General features: G+C 44.2%; 1 protein-coding gene across 1 annotated transcript in view; it reads left to right on the top strand.

Annotated features, from left to right (window-relative positions):
• The window catches only part of OBSCN (obscurin, cytoskeletal calmodulin and titin-interacting RhoGEF), a 208484-nt gene that overhangs the window by 24489 nt on the left and 162497 nt on the right, over positions 1-21498 (top strand). The window contains exons 5-14 of the mRNA XM_076332060.1: positions 881-1183; positions 2013-2279; positions 3134-3409; positions 7127-7399; positions 10676-10951; positions 11689-11964; positions 16485-16760; positions 17457-17732; positions 18310-18585; positions 19269-19544. Of these exons, the coding sequence (XP_076188175.1) occupies positions 881-1183; positions 2013-2279; positions 3134-3409; positions 7127-7399; positions 10676-10951; positions 11689-11964; positions 16485-16760; positions 17457-17732; positions 18310-18585; positions 19269-19544 (2775 nt within the window). The remainder of the gene's footprint in view (positions 1-880; positions 1184-2012; positions 2280-3133; positions 3410-7126; positions 7400-10675; positions 10952-11688; positions 11965-16484; positions 16761-17456; positions 17733-18309; positions 18586-19268; positions 19545-21498) is intronic.

Below are 21498 nucleotides of genomic sequence, written 5' to 3'. Positions count from 1 at the left end.
ATGTTTTAGTGTCAGTTGGAACAGGTTCTTGAGAAGAAATGGAGGACGTAGACTCCTGGCTCAGGCTGCTTTTTTTATGGAGTGGATTTACATTTGTCCTGGTTTCGGCAGACAAACCATGACAACATTGCTGTGCAGGGTGCCACACCTGTGTGTAAAGCATTGCAAAATATCGCCGCGCTCTTCTTTGATGCAATGGTACATTGCCACGCATTGGTTCTCTCAGGCACATCTACGTTCCTGACTGCAGGGACATACGTGGTTGAAATTCTGACAGAAGATAAATACCAGCAGACTTACAATATTAGTGCAACTATCCCTGTGCAATGATGTCTAGTAAGCAGGGCAAAATTGTGCCGCCTTGCCAGAGTAATCCCATTGAGGTATTTTTATTTTTATTTAGCCTGGATTCACACCAGGGAAGTGGAACAGGAATTTGATGCACAGAATTTTGAACAACCTCTGATGGTGGTTTTACCCATCTTCGGAGCGAAAATAAGAAGCTGAGTGTTAGTCTGCATTGCCCAGGAGCTGTATAGGAAGTGGTGTGGGTCTGTATCTAGCACTGAAAATTTAAGCCTATGAATTGTTCATTGTAGACTCTCTGTCTGTGCAGACAATTGTAATATTGTGTTGAAATCACATATGTTTAGCTGTGGAGGTAGGAGTATTGTACATCTTTGTGTAATGCAGCCCAAAAGCATCTTCTATCCATTCTCTTGCTTTTCCATCTCACATCAATGTTTTAAGGAGATTTATTAAGCAAAAGTAGCTTTTAGTCCAGTGTAAGCTTTTTCAGTGAGGTACAGTGGCTTTTCCACTCTGACGTAAACTTCTTGCTCTGTTTGTTGTTTTTTTTCTTTTTTTCCCCCTCGTGCAGCTCCCAAAAAACCTCCCACCCAACCCCCAGCTGACCCTGTGGTGAAAAATAAAACAGAAACCTCAGTGACGCTGGCATGGTCCCCTCCGAAGATGGACCGCCCCATTCCAATCGATGGCTACGTTGTGGAACGCAAGAAACTAACTGGCTTTGCCTGGGTGAGGTGCCATGAGTCTCATGTCCCTGTCCCAGAGTTCACGGTGAGCAACCTGTCGGAAGAGGCTGACTATCAGTTCAGAGTGTCTGCAGTCAACGCCTACGGACAGAGCCCCTACCTGGAGTTCCCAGGGAGCGTGTACCTTGGTGAGCACAAAACCATCATAAAATGCGTCAGTCTGTGCTGATCTGCCACGTGGGTGCTCTAAAGACGTATCCCATGACTTTGAGGGGGATAGAGCAATAGCACAGCAAAACCTTTCTCATTTCAACCGCTGACCATTGCCAACGTGATGGTGGTTGGGTTTCTGTGATAAAGCTGAGAGTATGCTTATATTCCAATATCTCACATCAGGCTGTGTGAGAGGCAGAGGTCTCTGCAATGGACCTTAAGCCTGTAAAGGCTTCTTCTAGACCTGGTATGAAAGGAAAAATTGAGGTGGGCTTATAATATAATTTTCAGTATATAAATGAGATATCAAACTTGCACCTAGAGAATATTTATGGGTGATCATACTGTCATGAAAACCAGGTTCCAGGTTCCAGTCAGTCTCTCTTTAATCTTAGAGTTACTAGGAGAAATATGGGGGGTTTACTTTATTTCTAGGGTGCCAATGTGCCCATAGAATTATTGTGAGCAATGGGATTGCTTCTTCCTTTGATTCGTTGGTGGTTCAGGCTTGTTATGCCTTTAAACATCTTAGGGGAAAAAAATAAGTAAAATATGCCTGTTGTTCTTTCCCTGCAGAAAGAGGACTTACCCTAACGCCAGAGGTCAGTTACCTGCAGCTGTAGAAATCAAATCCTGTTGACCAATGTTGCATTGCCTTCAGTGCATGCAAATTGTATAAGGCTGCAGGATTTTATTCTCATGCCTTGTTTACCCCAAGAGCTTTGTTCTTAGGAAGGACTATTCTCCAGCGTGGCAGTCTTGTGTCCTTTGGTCTCAGAGATACATGTTGTTCTTCTTCCCCAGAACCAGTCCCAGCTGTGAAAACCCCCCTGACAACTGTTGAAGCTGTACCTGGAGGGGATGCTCTGTTTACCATTGACCTCACAACGACATGTTCCGGCACTTGGTACCTTAATGGTAAAGTCTTACAGGAAAGTGAGACCTACATCATTAAGAGAACCCAAACTACTCATACCCTAATCATAAAGAATGTCACCAAGAACGACGATGGAGCAGAAGTGAAATTTGTTGCCAATAATGTTGACACCAGCACCAAGATGAGAGTGAAAGGTATTTACTTTGACCACTTTCTTTTCTTCTTCCAGTTAAAGGGTGGCTGCTGCGACCTGGTGGTTAGGACTGGGTCTGGAGGCTTTCACTGATGCCTGGACTGTAGGAAGTACCTGAAATTGCATCATATGAACTAATGCGGGTCCTGGTAATGACCTAACCATGATAGCACAGAGTTCAGAGTGAATCTGTGGATCTAGACAGCTGCTTGGTATCTGAACCAGACTGCTTAAGATCAGCTCACAAATTTCTGTAGTTTACAACCATCAGTGAGTGGATTCTGTCACCAGATCTACCACTGAGTCACCTTAGACCAGTAACTTCAGCTCCAGGTTTGGCTAGTCTTTCTGACTGTAGTGGAGTCTTTCGAAAGTCAAGGAGCGTTAATTATTAACAAAGTCTTTCTCTTGGAGGTTTTTTAGTCTACCACAGACGTGTGTGATGTACAAGTTAGTATCATGTAACTCGATTTAGCATTGAGAGCTGGGTGCTTCAGCTTTCCTCTATGAAATGACGGTAAGATCTGTATCTACCCACATTGCATGGCAAAAGTTAATGAATAGATATTCATTCTGGAAGGATGTGTTTGACTTTGGGTGAAAATTTCTCCAGAAGCATGTTTAGAATATTATTAATCATTAGACATTTGTGCATATTTCTTTTTCTTAGTGACTCTGGCAATAAAACCAGATTGGGTCTCCTGAACTGGAAAAAATTGCTTGGTATCAATGTAAGTGTGAGGGCAGGAACAGGACCTAATACTTTTTCAAAGATCTCACGGTCTACAGCAGACACATATCAGGGACACGTTAACCTGATATAACTTGAAATAACAAGGCCTTTGCTCCTGACAGGTGCCGCAGTGAGATTTACCAACAAGAGCAGAGATATAGAAAAGGTCTCTGCTCGGCTGCGGGAGGAGGCCAAACTTCAGGCTGAGCTTTCGGACACAGAGGCTACTGTGAAGTGGATGAAGGATGGGAAAGAGCTCAAGGTCGGTGAAAAATACAAGCTTCAAACTGTGGGGAAGAGGCACATCCTGAAAATTCGCAACACTGCAGCAGAGGATGCTGGAGTTTATGAGTGCATTTGTGAAGGGGATAAAATGCTCTATCAGCTTTCAGTGAAAGGTATGTGACTGCCTGGGCTGCTCTGTATTAACAGCCCGCTCCTGCCCTAAGCCAATAGAGTCGTCAAGGGACAGAAAGGGAGCGCTCCAGAGGCGGTGCAGGGAGTTGCGGTAACTCCCCATCAACATCGAGAGTTGACAGTGTCTGTAGTCCCAGAGTAGGAGAACTTGGGAGTAAACTTGGGATCTAACACTGTCTCAGTGGTAAGAGCTGTGCTTTCACTCAAATTGACGTGTTGTTACTTCATGAGATTGAACGGTGGGTAGTGAAAAGGCGCTCTTGTGATGAAGAAATTCACCCACAGGGGCAGGACGTGATGCACGTGATCCCATGTCTGCCCTAAACTTGCGATGTGATATCGGACAAGTCACTGGGGAGCTAGTTCAGCTCTGATTAAAGTTCCGATGGACCAAGATCATCTTGGCATTGTGGGGTTCTTTTGTTATTTCATTGGTTTTTGTTTTCTGTCAATACCCTGGTGAGTAAGAACAGACCTTTCCAGGGCACACTGGATGGCTTGACTCATTTCTATTTGCAAGGTATTCAGATGGAGGGCAGTATAGAACAAACAGCAAAATGTCATTTTCTTTTAATATTTCCCGTTTGTTAGATTTGAACCAGTACTGCTTTATAGCTGCCCCGTTGTTTGGCTGTTCTTGTTTTCATGGCAGTCCCTTCCCTCCTGATTGCCTGCTACCTCGCTGGTGGGCACATCCACGCCCAGAGCAAGACATGGAGTCTTGAACCTTTACCCTGAAACCAACAGCATTCAGCCTCCCTCTTACAAGCCTTTCCATCTGTGCAAGCTTTTATGAACTAGTTCATAGGAGAGTTTCCTCTGCCTTGAGTGGGACCGGGTTTTGGCTGAAAAGCCCCAGTGTATCCCCAGATCATTCCTCAAGGGTATCATCTAGATGTCTACTGAGGTTCAGAGTACAAAACCTGACTCCAAGGCAGTCTAGCCTGTTGTCAGACATTGTCTGGGGTGAGCTCTGTAGCTATTTTGCTCTGAACTGGCACGTTCACTTTGTAAAGCCATTTGATTTCTGTGTTCTGTCCCGTAACTCACCCCTCACCACCTTCCCAGCAATGATCACACTGCTTCTACACGGAGTACGTATGAGGTGCTTCATCATTTTATTCCGCTGGCTTCTTGCCCTTCTTGGTCTCTGTAGAAACAACAAAGCCCCAGAGTAATGTATGTGTTTTGCATTTGACAACTTACTTGCTCGGTTATTCTCAAAGAGCAAACTTAAAAGAGGCACAAAGAGAGCTGAAAAAAGTAATTTAAAAATGTGACTACATTTATGGAGGGAGGAATTTGCTGTCTACGCTCGGCAGCTGTTCTTAATTTTGGTTGTCTTTTCTCTCTTTCTCTGTCTGCCTCTTTAGCATGATTTTTCACACTGGTAGATCTACCCACAGATTTAATTGAATTAGCTGATGGACGTTTCCATGTGCTTTTCACCATAATGTGACTATCAAATGAGTAATCAATGCTATTATTTAAAATCTGTGTTGACAAGCTGTAACTTAAACATCTGCTGTTTGTAGCTTGATTCCTGGAGAATCAGCTTTGATATATCTTATCCTTGTAGGACGAGGCTCACAAATGCTGTCCCAGTATTTTACCTTTCAGCATCGCCACCTTTTATCTGTTTCTCCTGTAAATCAAACAGAGCTAGCTGGTGAATCACTTGATGTGCAGGTCAGCTGTGTCTGGCACATGAGCATCACGTGGCTGCCAAGAGGCCACCGTGCTGAGCCATGGCCAGAGGCGTGTCACTCGCTGGGCCTCCTGCCCAAAAGAGCCCTGCTAGAAAATGCACTTGCCATTTATCACTGCAGTCCCTCCACTGCCATGAGACTTCATGTGCCAGGCGTCCTCTGACACATGACCTCCCGTGTTGAAACGGGACATCTGAGAAGTCTCCTTCGGACTGCCGTGGCTGTATTTTCCACTCTAGTTTTCTAAGGAAGTGGAAGGTGCATGAATGAACCCACCTCCCTCTTCTTCCTCCCAAACCTTTTAACCTGTGGGCTGAGTTCCAGTAATGCTGGTGGAGAAGTAGAGGTCTCAGCAGTGTTTGGCCCCTGCAGGCTTCATGGGCGTAGGTGGCTGGGTAGAGGAGAAGGACTGCGGTGTTGTCCTACTGAAAGGAAAGCTCCACCGTTATGAGCCATTAGAGAAACAAGTGGAAAGAGAGGCCCCCCCAAAAAACAGGAAAAAAGGGAGCTTTTCCCTGGTTTAAATGCTTCTGGTATGACTTTACCTATAGATATTACTTCTAATAAACAGACTTAGTAAACCCTAGAAAACAGGGCTGGTAGGGACCTGGAGAGGTAAAATGCAAGCTCCTGTCCCTGCCAGAAGCTGGTGATTGAACAGAGTCCCTTGAGGACCAGAATTGGAGAGGCCCTTGGCTGCACCGTCACGTCCTTCCCTTCCCTTTCCCTGTTTATTTGCTCGTGGGGTATTTCTTAGTCTTACATTGGGGGAGATTTGGGACTGGGGTTTTCTTTTTCTTTCTTTGTGTACTGCTTGGCAAGTCAATTTGCTCTTCATTTTTATGTCTCCAGACTCTGCCACTGTACAAGCTGGTGAATATTGGTTCCCTACCCAATATTTGTCTGTAATTAAAAGCACTACCACAGACTTGGAGAAATCTAACGTACTTAAAAGCAAGGAAACTAAATGCAAACTCCATCCTTGTGGAAAGGGTCTTTGAGCTAAAGGAGAACCCCTATGTGTTGCACCGGGACGTAGCACCGATAATAACACCTTTGGAGCAAAATTCTGAGAGAGTCATGCTTAGCTGGTCCAGACCATGGACCGTAACCGCTTGTTGCAGTATCAGCAGTGAAAGCTAATAACTGCTTTTGCCAGGCGTTCTGCAGAGAGTTGTTAGTTTGTATTGTGCAAGCATGTTCTTGAAATTAAGGATGAAATGCATACACGATCGAGGCTTTGATTTTTAGTAGCTTTGACTGCACAGTCCCAACAAAGTGACTTGATTGTGTGTGTTGTTTTAAAATAATACGTTAAGGAGATGTTTGAGAATTAATTCCATTATCTAGAGTAAAATGGGACTGTGGTTTTAGGCTCATATTTTTAGCTAAGATGTTGGTGGGTTTTTGAATCTTTGCGTTGAGGTAATTGGTGACTCAGTTATTCCACTATGTGTTAATATGGCGCCAGATTTATTATTTACCTTCTATGCTCCAGTTAATTTCCAGGAAGAAATTTCTTTTCATTTCAGTCCTATGTGATATCTGTATAGATTTTTAATTTAATATAATTTAATTTATCTAGATGACATTTTAACCTCTTTTAGAGTCGACTTATTTGCCAGGTGGTTACAATACAATGATTGAATAACCTTCATTGCTTTCCCTCCCGTCTGCTTGTGTCATATCTTTCCTCACCTCTCCCAGATATTTTCTTAAAGCCCTATTGCCTGGGACTTCCTCTCCCGTTGGCTCAGCCTCCTGCGTTGTATGTGCTCTGGTTTTTGGATGTATGATAATCAGGTATATGGTTTATAAAGGCTGGATTTTGGCTGTTTCTGCATTAGAATCTAGTAATTAGATCCATAATTAAACATGCATATTTGGTATTATGATAAATTAACACCTAATGTAGATGTAAGTGTTGTATATATTTACTGATGTCCACACAATTCTTTACCAGTGCTGTGTGTCTATATTTTTTTTCAGCACTTGCAAACTTCATAAACAAAGAGAAAACTGGAGGAGTTATCAGGGCCGTCTCTGGAAAACAGGCTGAATTTGTTTCTGAGACCTCTGAGGCCAACATCATGGTTAAGTGGTACAAAGATGGCAAAGAAATCACAGCCAGCAAGAAATTCACCATGGAAGATAAAGGAAAACTGCATAAGCTTGTGGCTTCAGCTGTGACAAAAGAAGATGAAGGAACATACACATGCAAAATTGGAGATGACACTCTTATTTTTGATTTAAAAGTCTCAGGTAAGTTTGTGATGCAAGTATGGGATCGGAGTCTGTGTTAGAAACTCAGGACTCGGTTCATTATACTTGTCTTACCTTGTGATTGCCAGTTTTTTGGGCCAAAATTACACAGTGCTATTTCAGAGACTCTGACCCCTATTGTGATCCCTATGCAAATCCACAATATGGATAAATAATATAACGATGCTGTTATGTATTCAAGTAAGCACAAGCTTTTACTCGGGTTGGAGTCATGACTCAAACACCCCTCTGGCTGAACAGGCTGAGAGCCACATCTGGCCTTTATTCTTTTAGCTCAGGGATTGCCTCAGCATATACATCGTCTTTGAACCTCCTGACCGAGGGGGTCCTAAAAATCTTACTGTGAAAGCCCTGTGTCCTCCTTTGACAAGTTTAGCTGCTGATCTTGAGAGTTAAGCATCTCCTGCTATTCCCAAAGGACACTGTGATCCCTGAGACATCTCCCTGCGGTACTGTAAGTGAAGCCACTGGTTCATGGCACATGCCCGTCAGCATAAAGCACATGCTAAAGCACGTGGCCGTCAGGTGAAGCCCAGAACAGAAATGCTTCTCACTGATGCGTTCCAGTCCAGGATGGAGCCAGAGTATAAAATGACACAAGAATTTATCTGTGAAATTCAATACCTGTGAATTTCAACTGATTCAATTTGCATGGCCTGGTGGGAACCTTTCTTCTAAAAGTGGTTTTCTGGCTTATGTCTGGAGCCTAATTTTTAACCCAGTCCTAAGTTACAAATTGAAACTCTACTGAAAGCTCCTCGTGGTGTGTCTACATGCTGCAGCGCGAAGCAATTTAAGAGAAGTAACAACTGAGTGCTTGTGACCTGTAGCAGTACATCCATGTTACCATGACGCTGTCCATCAGCTAACTAAAAACTCATCAGAGCTGATTAATCTAGCACTGGTCTTGAGGGATTGCTACAGGGTTTACTGAGCTAGAGGGACTGCTTCCAGCTTGCAGCCGGTGTTTGCTCAGGTGTTCATTCTGCATCCTGCCTCCAGTTCTCTTTGGTTGAGAACCCAACATTATGCAATTTCACTTTGAGTGCAATTCATAGTCCCTGACTTTACCCATTGGAAAATTGGTCTAGAAGAGCTAACCAGGCTCTATCCAAACCGATTCATGCAGCGTGAAATGTACCCCCAAAAGGCAATTTATACCATCTGATCTATACTGTCTGATGAGAGCTATCTAAGATGGATTTTAAAAGTTTTCTGGAGCTACCTTTGTCTGAACATCAAGTACAGAGGAAGCCTGCGTGGTTGCCTGAGACTGGATACCTAACTTTCTGATGACCGTGTGTAGCTTAGGTGAATCTCACCTGTAACTCCTATGACAAAACATCACATGGCTCAGACAAAGAAAACTGGTATCTGCTAAGTAACTCTGTATCTCCATGAACTTTTTAATGAACAAGGATTGAGTTACAGCCTGTTAACAAAACCTTAGCTAGGGTCACCATAAAAAGTTTCCAGAGTGCTAAGAAGCACTGCACAGTCAGGGGATGGTCTTAGGGCAGGGAAGTAATCTGTCTTTATGGTAATGAGTTACCCTAATAATCTTGAACTGCAGGACCCTGGAGAGACTATCCTTCCTTAGTCATCTAATTTTTAAAATATAAATCAGTCCTAATGATTTTTAATGAAGTATTTATTCTCTCATGCCGCAGACGTGCCTGGCATGGGTGTAGCATAGCAATTGTCCTTGGGATACTCAGTGACTGAAAGCAACAGTTGCCGCTAAAAAAAATGCGATACTAAGCTAAGGTTGGTTATAACTGACAGCCATCAGCTTGCTCTTCAGGCAAGGGCTGGCTTGGTGGAATGAAGGGTATGAAATACCTGACGTGCTCATCAAACATTGCTTGTTAGCTTAGGGACAGGGTGTGCTGGATAGGTTTGCTCACATTTTACACACAAGGTGCCTGTCTCCACTTACTTAGTTGCCTTCGCTTTTACCTTTACAAATACACCTGCAAAAAACCTGAGCTGATAAAAAGGCTGTATCGTTGCTGCATACATGACACACGCTCTGTGTGCGTGTGTGCAGGCACGGCTCATACGTGTGGCCACCAGTCTGTGCAGTCAGCAGAGTTTGAGCTGAGGTATCGAAACAGGAACCTCTGCTGCTTGAGCTATGAGAGCTATGAGCAGTTGTGAGTTCTCTACTGTGAAGATCAGTTTCAGCAGAAAGATGTGACACTGCTGGCTCAATATGTTAACTTAGTCCTCCTGGAGTTGATCGTGATCTGGTCTGGGGAAGAATTAGTCCAGTTGGACTGATGTTGTGAACATGGGGCTGCAGGAATGGGCTCAGAAACATGTAAAAAAAGGCTCCTCATCACTTCTAACAAGACTTTCTGAGACTTCTTAGATCTTTTCAAAGCTTTTTGTGGACTTGGGCATCAATACATATTCCCTAGAGCTTGCTTGAAATCGGAAACAAGGAGTGGTGATTAAAGCGTCAGCAACTTGAGGGCATCTCAGCTTGATTTAAAAGATCCAGAAGGATGTAGGAGAGATGAATGTGATTGCACTGTAACCGAGAGCAATTATCTGAAGATTAGAGAAGGAGTTTGCACCATCTGTCAGAAAGTCAAGCATCAACATTCATGTGTTTGAGACAGGAGCTGTGAATTAAAGCACGCGTCAGGCTTTATGGTCTCATGATGTTGGGCCAGGTTCTGCTCGTGGCTCTGTGCACATACAACTCTGGTAATAGAAACCACCGCGTCTGTGCTCTGTAGGAGCTTTCACGCCTGACTTCTGAAAGGGGGACAGAAAATGGATGCATATCAGTTAGGTGGATTTTGGTTATGAATCCAGGCCGGCATAGATCCATGTCTATCTAGAACTTAATAAGGCTAGTATTAATGCCACAGCGTAGACCTACTAGGCTGATATAATATAAAGGATTGATCAATTCCCAGCTCCCAAACTGGAGACCATTATTTACTAACTCTCTGGCTGATTTAAAACTTGGACAATGAGTTCCCCGGTAGAGATAACGCTGCTGTATCTTAGGAGGGCCTTTTCTGACTCATAACCACAGTTTATTGCCATAACTGTTAACACTCTGTCATAGTTACATTGCAACACTACCATGCACACATATGTACATTTAGACCTCCAGAGGTGAAACTTGATCACCCAAGTGTGACTGGCAATGAGATAACGATCAGCCATTACTGCATCTTAACATTGCGCTGATAAGCCTGGATCAAGGCATAAACTGCTTTCTCTTTTTCTTTTCAGATGAAGCTGTTAATTTTGTCAACAAGCCCAAAACAACTCCAGAAATATCAGTCAGTCCTTTTGAAAACCTTGAGCTGGTGTGTGAGGTGTCAGCTGCCAGCGGAGCCGTGGTATGGAAGAAGGATCAAACTGAGGTGAAGCAGGACCAGAGGACAACAGTCATCTCCCAGGGGACACACCGCAAGCTCATCATCAAGAAGGTGACACAGCAAGACCAAGGGAGCTATACCTGTGAAACAAAGGATGACAGAACAACATTCCAAGTCAAAGTCAGAGGTGCGAAAATGCTAGAAATGCCAAAGTTAAAGGAATATTCCATTTTGGGTAGTATCTTACATTAGGATGGTCATTTTGCAACCTCTCTGGGGTGAAATATTTCAGCCATAGGACTTGATTTTCAGCCAACTGTCATACAACATTTTATACACACGCTTTTGTATCCATGACTAGTGGTAACCACAAAAAAATGGTGGGCAAGGATGATAACTTCTGCACCTCTCACAGTTAGCTGGTGTGTCTGCAGAAAAACTCCTGCAGAATCACAGTGCGAGGCCATAACGGAGGTGCAGGGATAGATAAAAGGGAAGGGGGAGGTGTTTGAAGAGCTCTGATTAGATGGAGAATGACTGAATTTGAGTGACCCAAGTAGGCAGAAAAAGAGCAATGGTTCCTGGATATGAGGATACGAGGACTGTTCCCCTTGGATTCACTGGAAGCTTGGAGAGACATAGGAAGAGAAAAATAGAGCAGAGGGAGGAGGGTTCAGGCTGTGCATGTTGATGCTCCAAGTCCCAGGTTCAAATCTGTACTCAAATTCAGTTTTTAAACTTTATCCCAGAATTCCCATACCCCTATTCACCTCCTATCAGCAAAATAGAGATGAAGGTGTTTTCTTGTCTTAATGAGCTGTCATGATACTACCGGTCAAGTATAGTGAAATAGGGGGAACTTGATTAAGCACTGGAGAAGACAACTGCAAAAAGCTATGTGTGACTATTGTGGCTTTCTTACAGAGACAGAAGACGTGTTTACAAACAAGGACAAGGTACAAAAGGAGGTGAAGGCTGTACTGACACAAAACGCCACGCTGAGCTGCGAGGTGGCCCAGGAGAAGACCGATGTGAAATGGTACAAGGAGGGGAAAGTGATCACCTCAAGCAAGAAGTTCAAGGTGGAGTCAGAGGGCAAATCGCGTCGTCTGGTGGTGGGTCAGGTGGAGAAGAGAGATGCTGGGGAGTACACCTGCGAGGCTGCTGGCCAGAAACTGACCTTCAAGCTTGTCGTCACAGGTGGGAGACATATTTCATTGCCTTTTCTTTGTGTCTGGGTGTTTTCTCCTTTTTTCTCTGTCAAAATATTAGAAATGCTGTTAAATACTTTCTGACATTGGTCTAAGCTACCATTTAAGTGAGGTTGTGTAGGACTGGGCAGATCTACTGGTTATGTGTGGGTATACCGATATCAGCTCCTCAACTCCTTTAGGCTCAGATAGTGAATCAAGAGTTTTCATTAGCAGGCATTGTGCTAAAGAACCTCTTCCAATTCGATCGTCAGTATTGGTATTCCTCCTCTTGTTATTGCTATTCATCCATGAAAGTCACTGTTTTCTTCCCTCTTTGTTTCATCTTTACTCTACACAATGTCCTCTCTCCCAAAACAGAGAATTGCTTCAATTATTCTGCAGTCTGGCTGTGCAAACACATATGTGAGCACAGCCTCATAACTCCATGCACCACGAAACTTTTGTGGATGATGAACAGAAATGGATATAGATATGTGCAAATGGAATTACGGTTTGTATTTAACAACATTTCATTCAGCTCTTCCCCTACCACTTCTTTCATCTGTCATTGGATACCCGATTGTGATTTGTAAAGCGATGAGAAGTGGTGCAAATACCTGTCCACCAAGTGATATTTAAACAGTAGTGTTTACAAGATCCCTACTTTATTGTGCCTGCATTGAGAATGTTGGGGAGTTGATGGTAGTGTATTGTCCTAAAAATTTTGTAGCAGCTGCACTGCACATATCTGCGATGTGCTGAGTCCAAAGGTGATGACTGTTCATTGAGATTTCTACCTCTGCAATGACCAGTCATGAGTCTAGGAATGTTTATTTGTATTTGCATTTTTCTCCTTCAACAACATGATTTGGAGTCTGAGGATTTAATACTGAGGCTGTTCTTTCACTCTGACTACACTAGAGATTTCTTTGGTCTCAGTATATTTTGCAAGAGGTCCAGTAAATTTTATCTCAGGCTCTTGGCAGCCATGGATATGTCAGCTACATTCGGAGTAACCATTTCTGAATTGGATGATAAGGAAGGGTTTGGGTTTGTTTTGTTCATATTCATAACACTCCACTGTCTTTGCAGCCAAACTCCTCTCTGTTGTTACAGTTCTTGTCTCATATTCTGAGCTGATCAGAACAGGGAATATATTTTCTCCTCTGCTTTCTTACGGCATCAAACACATCGGGACCATGATGCTGGCAGAGGTCTGGCATTTCATCAGCTATGTAGAAGAGCAACTGCGTTGGGAGTCTATTGACTTTCCTGCTTGCAGCCGTGTTGGAGATCTGAAGTCCTTGCAGGGCATAGCTCGAGTGCTGTTCCCTTGTAATGGTTGCAGTCTTTACCGCTCTCCCGCTGTCTTGGGGCATCCTGCTCCCTCCATCTTCTATGCGCAATGCGCAACTGCTGCTATAGCATAAAGCTTTGCTGCTCCCCGCAGCATAAATTGTAAGCCATCAGCTGTTATGTGTCCCCACTCTGCGTGGCATACGCAGGGCGTGAGTTGGGGCATTTTGGGCTCTTTTTCACGAATTGTGTAGCTCATCCTTTTGCCTCGGGGAACTGCCAGTTTCAGTGAAGGATGGATTACGGTAAGGCTAGATCTGAGAGGCATCTTTCGGAGAAAATGCAACATGGACATTGATAGAAAGACCATTGGTATAAACCAAGTTCATGCTCAGCTGCTGAAACCAGTTCACATATTACTGCAGAGGTGTAGTCAGAAGACACACAAATTTAGTGCTTTTACACTTTAATTCTCTAGCTGAGGGCTATTCTTAGCTGTCTGCCTCAGAAACCAAATGTTTTCAGTTCTCTTTCAAACCGGATGACTTCACGGCTGCGCAGGGTAATGTAACACCTTTCCCCCTCTGTTGTAAGTGGAGAGTGCTTGCCTAGCTACCGTTGCTGTATTTCTCATGTGTACAACTGTAACATGACGTGCAAGTCCGGCACTCACTGGAAAACGATCTAGTCTGAAAGTCAGGAGGGATTATGAGTACTCTGAGTGGTTGGCTCTTTTGCTGCAGAAATCCTCATCTTACTAGATTATCCCAAAGTGCGGTGGCTTTCTGGGTCTTAATTTATCCTGTTACCATTGCACTCGGAAAGCTTTTCAGGGTTCCTGTACTCCAGGGCTCCACTGGTAGCAGAAAACCTTCCCTATTTAAGGACAGCTTGAAGGTTAGATGCTCGGTGTTGAGTACTGGGATGCAGCTATAGCTTTTTGGCTTAATATAAAAAGAAGCAGGTGCTGCACACCTTGGGACTGGGCTAGACGTGTAACCAAAAGAGCCAGTTCTGAAATCTCATTATTTCAAGGTTCATGGTATGCAGTGAAATCCTTATTTGAAGTTGGCGAAAGCTGCATGTCCTGAAAATGGTTTTCTTCAGTTTCAGTGGGACTTCACTAACCAGTTTCAGCTGAGGTTGAAAGTGTCATCTGCACTGAATACTTCTTTAACTTTAAAATAAGTTTCTAAGGCAAATTACTGGCTAATGTAAGTCACTTCATAAGCTGACTAAAAGTTTTAGTCACATTTCCTATCACTATAAAAATGGTTTATATTAAAGGGCAAGAATGCAGAGGACAAGTGAGTAACCCTTCTGGAATATTCCTGCCCTGCTAACTTGACATTTTAAATACAGCACCCACTGACACAGGCTGGTTTGTAACTCATTTGTTTAGTGCACCCTGCATATTCACAGTCCAAGTTGTAACTGGAAGTTGAAATGTTTATGTTTTTGCAACCAGTTTTGAATGCAAACCATGGTGTGTGCTCGAGCTCTTTTAGATATCAAAATGCTGCTTAATCTGCAGTGGGCTGACGTGTGCCTTTGAGGAGTTTTGCATCACCCAGGCCACGTACGCTGCCTTGTTAATGACACCTTAATGACAATGACACCTCCTTATACCCCTTCTACAGCCAATATAAACAGAGGAGCTCAAATTTAGAGCATGTAAGCTGGGTTCCTGCTTCGGCTGGCTCCCTGCAGGACCCCTCTCTTTCCAAGGACTGTGCAAAATTGACGGCAAGCCTACGATGTGGCTCCCAGGATGGCATGTAGTGCCACGGTCAGCAGTGTAGGAACTTGACCTCAACTTACCCCTACTCCTTACCCTCCCAGGCAGCTGCTGCCACTCAGAGTACAGACATGACAGAGACTGTATGCAGAGGAGAAAGTCATCAAGGAGGAGTAAAGGATGGCACTAGGAGGCTGCAGAGAGTGTCTAGGGGGAGGAAGGCAGTAGCACAGGTTACAGAAGAGGTTCACCATGACTGCTAGGGAGAACCAAGAGCCTGCCAGGTAACCTTAACCAGGTAACCCGAAGCTGAGTGGATGAATTATCTTCCATGCTTGCACTGCAACCGAAGGGCAATGGCAACCCCATACACTTGCTAGTCCAGCATCTATCTTTGGAGCTTGTGCTTCTGTATCAGTGAAATCATGGACTTCAACGCTCAAGTACATACCTCGGACCCAAATAGGCATAGGCCGCCTGTGCTAAATGCTGGACGGTTGTTGAATTGTGATGTCCATCACGTAGGCATACCAGAAATATTTTACACTTCTTGTGCAGTTATTTCTTAGGGTAAATCAGTGGGAAAAAATGTGGCAGCCCATTTATTTAGGGTCTATTTGTCCTCCCACATCTCAAATGTACGGTAATATAAAAGCTAACAGTGACCACACCAATTGTTGGTAAAAGGACAACCAGGTAAAACAATCATTACAGTAAAAGGTAAAAGGTGCAATTTATCAGTCAGTCCTACTTAGCAAGGTGACAACTGAATCTTTTCAATGCATACGCCTAACTAACTACTGATCGCACACGATATCCTTTTGATGCCAACTCCACTTGTTAAGATGGACGTCCTAAGTGGTACTGTGGAAGAAAGTTATTTTAAACAGTTCATTCTTGTTGCTTGTGTTAAGTATTAAGAGAAGATTCCCTATGGCCAGTTTTCCAAAAAAATTGAGATTTCTGAGGAAAGAAAAGTGTACTTCAAATTTTATAGGCCACTTTTATGTATAATGTAGGCCAAGTACTTTTCCATATTAAGAACTGTATCTTTGTCATTTCTTCGGGATCGAGTTACAAGATATTTTCTGAACAGCACACGGTCTTAACCTCAAATACTGAGATGCTGGTAAATTCCTGTAAATAATGTGATAGTGAAGGTGGCAACTCATAATTGTGTTATATTTGGCTAGTTCCAAATGTGGGGTGTAGAAATATCATAAAAACACAAAGGGGGAAATTTATTTTTGTCTTCATTGTAAGAAATTTGAAAATGAGGCAGTTGAGCTGTTCGTGAAGACTGGTCAGAGAGGTATGATAATTACATGGACTATGTTTTGAGGGTGCACTGTTCTATGTGATAAAAAGAACAGTAAAGCAATGGTACTTACAAGAAATGACCCTGTAGAGCACCTACACAAAATACATGTAATGTCTTGTCACAAGCTATTATTTCTTAAGTATTTTTTTGCCCTGATGTTTCCTTATTTCAGAGGCAGAGGATGCATTTATCAACAAGCAGAAGGTGCAGAAAGAGGTGAAAGCTGCACTATCGGAAAACACCACGCTGAGCTGCGAGGTGGCCCAGGAGAAGACCGATGTGAAATGGTACAAGGAGGGGAAAGTGATCACCTCGAGCAAGAAGTTCAAGGTGGAGTCAGAGGGCAAATCGCGTCGTCTGGTGGTGGGTCAGGTGGAGAAGAGAGATGCTGGGGAGTACACCTGCGAGGCTGCTGGCCAGAAACTGACCTTCAAGCTTGTCGTCACAGGTGGGAGATGTGTTGGTTCTCATCACAGGGTGGTCCGTGACTTCCCTTTACTACAGAGCAAAACCAATCACTCTCTGGGCACCAGGGTCTGTTTGGCCTAGATGTGCATTGAGTAGTGAGGTTGATCAGGCAACCAGCTTGCATTTATCCACTGTCACAGAGATGCCTATAGCTAGATGTCTTCATCTGTGAGATGAATCCCACTCAGCAGTCCTTGTTGTTTTCTAATTTCAGAGTAGAGAAAAATTAGACGAGTTTACATATGCTGCTGTGATTTATAGGGATAAAGGTAGGGCCAGCTCCCAGATGTGTAAGAAAATAGGTCTGGAATCATGCTCAAGAAGCACCTAGAGTGGGCAAGGCTTACACTGGAGTCCCAGTGGCGGATGAGATTTGGTTCTTATATGTGCATTGCATTGAGGAACAAAAACCCAGCTTTCTTGTGGATCCATGGGGATGGGAAGAACCTTAACTCCTGGGGCATTGGTTCATTTTACTCAGAAACGGCTGCTGTGTTGTCCTCAGGCTGTACAGAGGGCCATGCCTTGCCTGAGTGAATCTTAGCTGTGAGCGGGACCATTCCAAAACGACAGAGCTGTGGGAAGGTCTTGTAAGCAGGAGTTTGCATTTGGTTGTGAACGTTTTGGACAGCATGAACATACGTGTGACTTTCATATTGCTTCTTCCACCCCACAGAAGCAGAGGATGCATTTATCAACAAGGAGAAGGTGCAGAAAGAGGTGAAAGCTGCACTATTGGAAAACGCCACGCTGAGCTGCGAGGTGGCCCAGGAGAAGACTGATGTGAAATGGTACAAGGAGGGGAAAGTGATCACCTCGAGCAAGAAGTTCAAGGTGGAGTCAGAGGGCAAATCGCGTCGTCTGGTGGTGGGTCAGGTGGAGAAGAGAGATGCTGGGGAGTACACCTGCGAGGCTGCTGGCCAGAAACTGACCTTCAAGCTTGACATCACAGGTGAGGGATTATCTGATTACATATTTGTTTGCTGTAGCTATAGAGAAAGTTTCCTAGTGACATAGACTTACTTCCAGCCTTCAAGCTTGACATCACAGGTGGGAGAAGATTCTTTGGCCCAGCCTTCCTATTTCTGGAATATTTAGAAAAATGAATATTATTATGTATCTTCTATGTAAAACAGTATAAAATCTGTAAGACAGGGAGCTCCATCCCCGAAAAAACTCTGGGAGAGACCCACCTCTGTAGAAACAGGCCATGAAGAGGAAAGTACTGATTGCACCTCTCCATCCCAACAAGTTGGTGCAACAGAACAACTTTGTGACGCAGCTGATTGTCAGTGCATTTCAGAGCAGAGTCGTGGTGGAGAGTGGTAGGGTGTCTGCCCAACGTCTGCACTCAAAACCCAAAACAAAACACACAAACTCACCACAAAGCAGTCTGCACGTTCTTCTAATAGCTGTAGATGTGTACTGTCAAGTCAGAGACTTGGTTTCCAGTGTTACCTGTAAGCCGTGATAAGGGGATCGCGCAACATCATATCTTGGAGACACTCTGAAATTCTCTCTCTCTTCAGAGCCAGAAGTTGTGTTTACAAACAAGGACAAGGTGCAGAAAGAGGTGAAAGCTGCACTATCGGAAAACGCCACGCTGAGCTGCGAGGTGGCCCAGGAGAAGACCGATGTGAAATGGTACAAGGAGGGGAAACTGATCACCTCGAGCAAGAAGTTCGAGGTGGAGTCGGAGGGCAAATCTCGTCGTCTGGTGGTGGGTCAGGTGGAGAAGAGAGATGCTGGGGAGTACACCTGCGAGGCTGCTGGCCAGAAACTGACCTTCAAGCTTGTCGTCACAGGTGGGAGATGTGTTGGTTCTCATCACAGGGTGGTCCGTGACTTCCCTTTACTACAGAGCAAAACCAATCACTCTCTGGGCTCCAGGGTCTGTTTGGCCTAGATGTGCATTGAGTAGTGAGGTTGATCAGGCAACCAGCTTGCATTTATCCACTGTCACAGAGATGCCTATAGCTAGATGTCTTCATCTGTGAGATGAATCCCACCCAGCAGTCCTTGTTGTTTTCTAATTTTAGAGTAGAGAAAAATTAGACGAGTTTACATATGCTGTTGTGATTTATAGGGATAAAGGTAGGGCCAGCTCCCAGATGTGTAAGAAAATAGGTCTGGAATCATGCTCAAGAAGCACCTAGAGTGGGCAAGGCTTACACTGGAGTCCCAGTGGCGGATGAGATTTGGTTCTTATATGTGCATTGCATTGAGGAACAAAAAGCCAGATTTCTTGTGGATCCATGGGGATGGGAAGAACCTTAACTCCTGGGGCATTGGTTCATCTTACTCAGAAATGGTTGATGTGTTGTCCTCAGGCCGTACTTGCCTGAGTGAATCTTAGCTGTGAGCGGGACCATTCCAAAACGACAGAGCTGTGGGAAGGTCTTGTAAGCAGGAGTTTGCATTTGGTTGTGAACGTTTTGGACAGCATGAACATACGTGTGACTTTTATATTGCTTCTTCCACCCCACAGAAGCAGAGGATGCATTTATCAACAAGGAGAAGGTGCAGAAAGAGGTGAAAGCTGCACTCTCAGAAAACGCCATGCTGAGCTGCGAGGTGGCCCAGGAGAAGACCGATGTGAAATGGTACAAGGAGGGGAAACTGATCACCTCGAGTAAGAAGTTCAAGGTGGAGTCGGAGGGCAAATCGCGTCGTCTGGTGGTGGGTCAGGTGGAGAAGAGAGATGCTGGGGAGTACACCTGCGAGGCTGCTGGCCAGAAACTGACCTTCAAGCTTGACGTCACAGGTGAGGGATTATCTGATTACATATTTGTTTGCTGTAGCTATAGAGAAAGTTTCCTAGTGACATAGATTTACTCCCAGCCTTGGTCTATATGGGTCTGCAACAGAACTTAAGTACTTATTCTTAAACGTCAGTATTAAGGGCATGTGTTTGGATGCTTTGGGAAAGACAAAAGTCCACTCAGACTAGTTTCTTTCCCTTATTTTGGCCAGAAATGGTTATTAAGAAAAAGGATGTTAGAACAAGACAAGCATACAACAGTCCTTCCACTCTTTAGGAGTCTGTAGTTCCACTCTAAGGATCTGTAGTTTCCATCTCTGCTGGGACAGAGTTTTTCTGCCAGATCTATACAATACATGGCTTTGCTGAGAGAATTTGCCCATATGACTTCATGAGGGAATTGCACAACACATACGATTTTGAGTGTGAGTTCAGATCGGTCTCCAGTAGTTTGTGTATGCTGGTGAATCATCAATGCATACATATCAGTCCTGGCTGCTAGTTATTTTTGTGGAAAATATTACCCCGTACTTTCTTTCTCATCTTCCTTGCTTCTGTCTTGCTTGAAAGGGTTATGAGGGAAGAATACCTGAATTTGATGTAGATGTTTCTTTTTTGATTGTGGACCAGAAGAAAACCTTGAAGATGCATGCAATTAAAAGCACATCCCAGGAAGTGATGTGGGACAATACAATTGGATTCGGTGCAAAGATTGGCGCTTTCTTTCTTTCAATGGATTCACTCAGCGCTAAAATCTAACCAAGTCTATTTAGAAGTGTGTGCGTCTGTCATGGTTTAACCTCAGTCGGCAACTGAGCACCACGCAGCCGCTCACTCACTCCCCCCCTGCCCTGGTGGGATGGGGGAGAGAATTGGAAGAGCACAAGTGAGAAAAACTCGTGGGTTGAGATAAAGGTAGTTTAATAATTGAAATAGAATAAAATAATAATAATACACAAAGCAAGTGATGCACAGTACAATTGCTCACCACCCGCCAAAAGATGCCCAGCCAGTCCCCGAGCAGCGGCCCCCCCGGCCAGCTTTCCCCAGTTGATGTACTGAGCATGACGTCCCATGGTATGGAATGTCCCTGTGGCCAGTTGGGGTCAGCTGTCCTGGCTGTGCCCCCTCCCAGCTTCTTGTGCACCTCCAGCCTGCTCAGTCGGTAGAGCATGGGAAGCTGAAAAGTCCTTGACTAGTGTAAGCACTGCTCAGCAACAACTGAAACATCGGTGTGTTATCAACATTGTTCTCACCCTAAATCCCAAACACAGCACTGTACCAGCTGCTAGGAAGGAAATTAACTCTATCCCAGCTGAAACCAGGACAGCATCTATGCAGCCTGGTGCACCAGTCACACCTCTGAGCTTTTTATTTTGGACCCAGCTATAAATGTGGTTATGTATCTTCCCCGCTGGAGGTGGTTTGTGGCCGGACTGCTCCTAGTGTGGCTTGAGTAAAAGCATGATATTACAGCATTGAGATTCATGTGACTGCCAGCTGTGGGTCTTGCTGAGGTACAAGCTGTCGTGGATTAACCCCAGCTGGCAACTAAGCACCACACATCTGCTCACTCACTCTGCCCCCCAGCAGGATGGGGGGAAGAGAATTTGAAGGGTAAAAGTGAGAAAACTCATGGGTTGAGATAAGAACAGTTTAATAATTGAAATAAAATATAATAATAATTATTAATAATAATGACAAATTTTAATGAAAAGGAAAATAACAGAGAGAGAAATAAAACCCAAGAAAGACAAGTGATGCAAATGAAAACCATTGCTCACCACCAACCAACCCATGCCCAGCTAGTCCCCAAGCAGCGGCCCCCTGGCCAACATCCCCCCCTAGTTTTATTGCGGAGTATGACGTCATATGGTGTGGAATATCCCTTGGGTCAGTTGGGGTCAGCTGTCCTGGCTGTGTCCCCTCCCAGCTTGTCGTGCCCCCCCAGCCTGCT

The sequence above is a fragment of the Aptenodytes patagonicus genome, chromosome 2 (genome assembly GCF_965638725.1).
Source record: "Aptenodytes patagonicus chromosome 2, bAptPat1.pri.cur, whole genome shotgun sequence".
Classification (NCBI taxonomy): Eukaryota; Metazoa; Chordata; class Aves; order Sphenisciformes; family Spheniscidae; genus Aptenodytes; species Aptenodytes patagonicus.
Note: the sequence above shows the minus strand (reverse complement) of the source record. Positions and strands in the feature narration are given on the sequence as shown.